A 6,000-nucleotide genomic window follows, 5' to 3' on the forward strand; every position below is an offset into this window, starting at 1 on the left:
ACATGGTCAATACTCAGGTAGTCTGTGGTGTTTAAATGATGCTCAGCTGGTGCCAAGAAAATATCCCCCGCATCACTAAACCAACACCAGCCTGAACCATTGACACAAGGTAAGCTGGATCCATGCTTTTATGTTGTTTACACCAAATTCTAACCCTGCCATCCAAATGTTTCAGCAGTTATCGAGAGTCATCAGACCAGACAACATTTTTCCAATTTTCTGTTGCCCAATTTTGGTGAGCCCGTGTGAATGGTAGCTTCAGTTTCCTGTCCTTAGTTGTGGCACCCGGTATGTCCATCTGCTTCAAGGATCAACGTGTTTTGCATTCAGAGATGCTTCTAGGCATATCCAATTAAGTTATTGGAGTTACTGTTGCTTGTGAGAATCTTCTCTGTGAATCCTAGAGATGGTTGTGCAGGAAAATCCCAGCACATCATTGGTTTCTGAAATACTCAGATTACTACAATAATCAGACTACAAATACTCTGGCCCCAGCATTATGCCACATTCAAGGTCACTTAAATCCCCTTTCTTCCTCATTCTCATGCTCAGATTGAACATCAGCAGGTCACCTAGACCATGTCTATATGCCTAAATGCACGGAGTCACTGCCACATGACTGGCTGATGAGATATTTGGGTTTATGAGCAGCTGAACAGGTTTACCTAATATAGTGGCCTTCAGTCTATCTAAAATATTAATTTCAATATTGATTTGCATGGTTTTTAAAAGTGGTTTGAGTGCATAAGACTTGGACTTACAGTACCCTTCGTAGGTGTCCTTTTATTTGAAATACAGTGGAAAATGTTCCCAACCACTGTTACAGCCAGGGACACTCTAACAGTCTCACTTTGTGCTTTAAATTGAATATTTTTACCTGTCAGTAAGAATATATGCATTTATTGCATCAAGGGATGATGTCAAAATTCAATTAACCTGTCCCCAGCCTCTCGTCCTCAGGACTCATCCACTGTTGTCGTGGCTACTATAAGGTTGTTTCTACTTAAACAAATGGGAGCACTCAGTAACATCTGGCCACACGGCATTTCGACACAGCAGCTGGTTTTAACTCATGTTAGAAACCCTTCATCAGGGCACAGCACACTCAGTCTGTTTTGTGTCTGTTTCAGTAAACAGTGGCTCATACACATGTTAATAACTGACAGAGAGAACAGGCTGAGAAAGTACTGGTGTGGCTTGTTTTTGTCACCCTGTAAAATGGTCTCAAGTTTGAGGACATTGTTATCCTAATGCTAGTGTAATGCTACTTTACTTCAACACCAATCACTTTTATGTCAGCATTCCTATTTCAGCCTCTCCCTTTTATCTGACTGTGAACTCATGTCTTGTGTGCACATTTTAGTGAGCGTTTGAATTTGGGTCATACGACATACAAACTAGCACCCACAAACTTAAAATCTATAAATATTAGTTAGCACTTTATAATGATGTCACGCTATTAAGCACTAGTAATATATTAGTAAAGTGCTAGTAAGAGCTTCATTCATCATTTATGATGACATTTATAAATACAGATACATCATTATGATTATATATTTATAAATGACACACTAAGGAGGAGTAATGCTCTGTAAAAGATGAACTAAGCACTTGCTAATACCTTATTTAATACTTAATAGTGTGACATTATTATAAAGTGCTAGCAAATATTTTATATTGTTTTTAAGAAGAGAAACCATCAGAATATCTGTGAAAACTCCAATAGACGACTCATTTGATCTGACCCATGATGGGAAACTGGTCCAGTGTCTAAAAATGCTTTTTCGTAAAATGCAGTTTATCAGTATAATATCAGTATTTTATTTAACAAGGGGCTGTCCTGACATAGATTATGATGTATTACTTGATAGATAGATGTTTGTTTGTCTTTTTTAATTATCAACCCTAAAACTGACAAGTTAGCATAGATACATCAGCCCACTCATGTGAAATCGAGGACTAGGCCTGGTCCTCTCAGCCACCTCAGACCAAAATCAATTAAATGCTGAACGTCCAGTGTTGCTTTGGCAACAGTTTGAAATGGTTTGCAATTACTCTCTGTTGAATTTTAAAGCGATAAGATGGCCCACTTTACCTCATGTCCCGGTTTTGTTGGGATCACACTATTGATCGGTCTTCCACTGTCTATCCTGTTTTTAAAATCTGCTTCAAAAGACTCCATGATCTGATTTATTTTCTTCTTGAATTCAGATAATCGAAGGTAGACTTCCTTACTTTATGTCAATTACATAAAAATCGATTTTCAGAATTATTTCAGGAAATAATAAGATTTTTTATTACAGTGTTATAACTCCATCTGAGTCAAAGTGATCAAAAAGGTCATTTCAACATATATTTAAAGTAAGGAAGAGAAAAGAACAACAAACTTTCGGTTTGATCACTTTTATTAAAACGTGACCACTTTGCATCACCTAGATCTTAAAACCTGTCAACAGAAGTGCTTCATGTCATGATTACACTGTTTGATATTTAAGGATACATTGTGTGCGATGCCTCTCTGTGAATAACAAAGATCAGATGAAGGCAACACAAGAAGAAGCTAAACAGGAAGGAGGCGCTTAAAGAGTGAGACAGTGAAGTAGCACACAGCCAGACTGCTCATGAACATGATCCCAGTGGGAGAGGCCACCGCGGCGTTGCTTGAAGTGCTGTTAGATGTTGTTGCAGTGTTGTTCGCAGTAGCGGTGCTGATTGTGCTTGTCATGTTTGTTGCAGTCGTGGCAGTGGCAAAGGTGGGAGCGGTTGAATTTACAGTGGAATTTGTCTGGGCATTTGCTGATGCTGCTGATTGATGAGTAAAACATCCGTATGAGACAGAAAGAGAATAAATGAGAAACTGTGTTTTACTCGCCGATGATCAGGATCTGTATCAGAATGGTCAGAAGCATTTTTGATCTCTGTAATGCCTGAAAACCAAAAGGAAAATTGTAATATTTTGACTTTAAACATTACTGTCTAACAAGCAAACGGTCTAAAAGAGAAAGCTGAACAACCTATTAAAAGTGTGTTACTTACAACACTCCTGTATTTTAATTTCTCTCAGCTCAGTTGCGAACTTGTCTCAGTGCCGAGTCTTCTTGCACCTCAGATGAGCAACTTCGCCTCAAGCTGTGAGTTCTTCCCGTCTTTTATACTGTGAATGGCAGACATGAGGAATGACATGAAAGAGACACCTTTGAAGGATGGCCATTCCTTTCACAGCAGTCACCTAAGTTTAACAAACTGCTTTGTTCATGCGTGCATCTCCAGGATTGTGAGATTATTGACAGATTACAAAGGAATCGGGTTGGTCGCAGGTGAAGAGAAGCAGGGCGTGTGTTCAACATGCTAAAGCCATGTCTTGTGTATGCATACTTACTGGTGACGTTAACGTGTCACGACCAAGGTTAGAAGAAAAGTCCCACAGACTCATCCAGTGGACATCATCTCTTACAGCAGGATGATTCTGCTTTATTCATATAATCATTTTTTAACTGCACTTAAACAACTTCTATTTTTCTTAGGCTGTCTGGAGAAAAACATGTTAGATCTTCTTCCTCCAGAACAAAAACTCCAGACACAAAGAAAAATCTTTTGATTGAATTGGACTCTTTTAAAAAAAAAAAAAAAAAAACTACAGTGCACCTATCTTCAGATGGCTGCGTCCCACAGGACATGACAATGATATGGACCAAAATCTCTGACGAAATGTTTCAAGCAGCTTGTTGAATCTACGCCATGAATTAAAACAGCTCTGAAGGCAAAAAGGGGGTCAAACTCAGTACTAGCAAGACTTTAAATCTTAAGAACGCGATGCTTTTATAGTTCAAAAATGTACTTTTGGAGGACAATCTGCTCATAAATGATCTCAGACTCCCATTTCTGAAGTTCTGAATAAACCATCAGTTCACAGCCCATTAATCATCAAACACAGTTTCACAAATATAAAACCAGCATTATTATAGTTGCACTGAAATGAGTTTGTAGTGATATAAAAATACTGTCAGCCACCAGTGCTCCCCCTCAGCCTCAGTGAAGTTTTAATAAATAAATGAGTGGAAGACAAGAATGAGTCAAAATCCAGAACAGATAAATTTTATCACATTTATTTCTGGACTTTAAGTTAAATCTTGGTCAGAGTTCTTCTGTTTCTTTGTGGGTTTGCCGCTCTGCTTCTGTGACTTCTGCAGCAGAGCCAGCGTGTCTCGCTTCTCAATCTTTCTGAGATGTTTCTTCTTCATCCTCTTGATCTTTGACGTATTCCGGATCTGAGAAACAAATGAGACATAAAAGTCAAATATGAGCTGATTGGAATATTACAATAAACCGAGAAAGCATTGACACACGAGGGACTGAAGAATATGCCAGTATTTCTTTTAGCTGGAGACAAGTCGACATACCACTTGAACAATCTCAGCTTTGCGTTCGTTCTCTTCTCGACGTTTTAAGTTTTCTTCTCTTCTTTTCCTCTTTTCCTATTAAAACAGGCAAAAACACAAAAACAAGTGAGGTGCAAAGCGTTGACAACACAATGGTCAAGCAGACCTGCATCACTCACACAGCCTGCCTCCTTACCTCCTTCTGCCGAGCTTTCTCATCCTTAAGCTGCAAAGAATACTGCTTCACCAGTGCCTTCTCCCGCTTGGCCTCCATCTTCTTTTCCCAAGAGGAGCACAATTGTTTGTCTCTCACTAAAGCTGAAAACCTTAGAAGACAAAAAAAGTTCACACTAAAGTTTTACCAACAAACTTTAGGGCGATCTGTACAAGACATCTCATTATAAACGAAACCTTATTACCAAGAACTCTCATCACCATCCTCATTAACTGCCATGTACGTACTTTTCATTCACATACAGTACTTTATTATAATAATAATAATAATCGTCCTCACCTCGCCTTGCTCCGGTCCTTCCACACTCTTCCAGATTTCGGTTTTCCCAGAGGAATGGCCGGGCGGGGCTTCTCACTGGGAGCTAGGTGAGGCTTCTTCGGGACCGGCTCTGCTGGAACAGGTCTGGACAGAGGAGCGTCTCCGCTGCCGTTAACTGTGGATTTGTTTTCTGTATCCGCCGCTGGAGTCACTGTCTGTGGCTCAGCTGGTTCCGGTGTCGGCTGCTCTGCCCCGGGACAGGGCTCTGGTTCCGCTGGCATGCTGGACCTGTCCTCGGCCGGACTCACAGGTTTCTCCTCTGTATTTGTTTCCTCCACCTCTACCGGTAGCTCCTGGAGGACTGACCTCCTGCTCCTCCGGCTGGGAGTCCTCACCGGGGCTTCAGAGCCGAGCACCGGTGCTGGAGTCCGGAACGTGCGGCCGCTGCGGGTCCGTCTGCCCTCCGCCGGTGGTTCCTGGACCTGCTCCGCTCCCGGTTCCGCCTCATCGGCGGCTTTCTCTTCTGACACGGGTTTTCCTCTTTTTGGCATATTTTTAAATAAAGTAACAGCTCATTACTAAACCGTACTTCTGTTTCCACGTGTGAGCTCTCCCAGCGTTGTGTACGTCGCGTTATTTCCGGTGTCGACGATAAACAACATGGCTTCACATTACCGCCACCTCCAGTTCTGGAGGGCAAACTACAAATTTGAACTTCCTCTAAGGAGCGCCATTGTTTGGCTTTAGCTTTTATCATGAAAACTGTGGTGTTTGCTCTTTGTAATAATGCTCATATAAATGTGACACCATCAATGTGTAGCTTAGTTAGCTCCATCAGTGAGTCAGTCTCAGAGATACCTCTAGAGTTAGATAGTGAGTGAATTTAGCTTGTCACAGTTCACATATACACTAATTAAACACACTTGGATTTTGGGTGTCTTCTTTCTTTACAGCCACAATCAAATTTGAGAAGTCAGTGTCTTTGGTTGCATGTCTTATTAAGGCGAGGTTGCTGGAAGTGAACCACAGAACACAGAGAGAAAGATCCTGAAATGACGCTAAAATACAAACAAGAGGAAAGTGGTCAAAGTATTTGATGAAGGCTGAAGAACCTCATAGGCCGACTTC

General features: G+C 41.0%; 1 protein-coding gene across 1 annotated transcript; it reads right to left on the bottom strand.

The window, feature by feature from the left end:
• Nucleotides 1-4,116: 4,116 nt before the first annotated feature.
• ccdc86 (coiled-coil domain containing 86) lies at nucleotides 4,117-5,500 on the bottom strand. The gene is made up of 4 exons (XM_085355868.1): nucleotides 4,894-5,500; nucleotides 4,576-4,705; nucleotides 4,401-4,475; nucleotides 4,117-4,268 (listed from the first exon to the last, which is right to left on the bottom strand). The coding sequence occupies exons 1-4, from the start codon at nucleotides 5,421-5,423 to the stop codon at nucleotides 4,119-4,121; spliced, it is 885 nt and encodes a 294-aa protein (XP_085211994.1). The 5' UTR covers nucleotides 5,424-5,500; the 3' UTR covers nucleotides 4,117-4,118.
• Between the last annotated feature and the right edge of the window lie 500 nt (nucleotides 5,501-6,000).

Source organism: Diplotaxodon limnothrissa, linkage group LG6 (genome assembly GCF_057381915.1).
Source record: "Diplotaxodon limnothrissa isolate DT_005_m linkage group LG6, D_limnothrissa_male_GT1.1, whole genome shotgun sequence".
Taxonomy (NCBI): Eukaryota; Metazoa; Chordata; class Actinopteri; order Cichliformes; family Cichlidae; genus Diplotaxodon; species Diplotaxodon limnothrissa.

Bases quoted from the DNA above. Each gene is read 5' to 3' on its own strand.
- ccdc86 (XM_085355868.1), bottom strand. From the start codon at position 5,423: ATGCCAAAAAGAGGAAAACCCGTGTCAGAAGAGAAAGCCGCCGATGAG. The intron at 4,476-4,575 runs GTAAGGAGGCAG...CTGTTTTAATAG, and splicing joins AGAAAGCTCGGCAGAAGGAG to GAAAAGAGGAAAAGAAGAGA. The intron at 4,269-4,400 runs GTATGTCGACTT...TTTGTTTCTCAG, and splicing joins AAGCTGAGATTGTTCAAGTG to ATCCGGAATACGTCAAAGAT.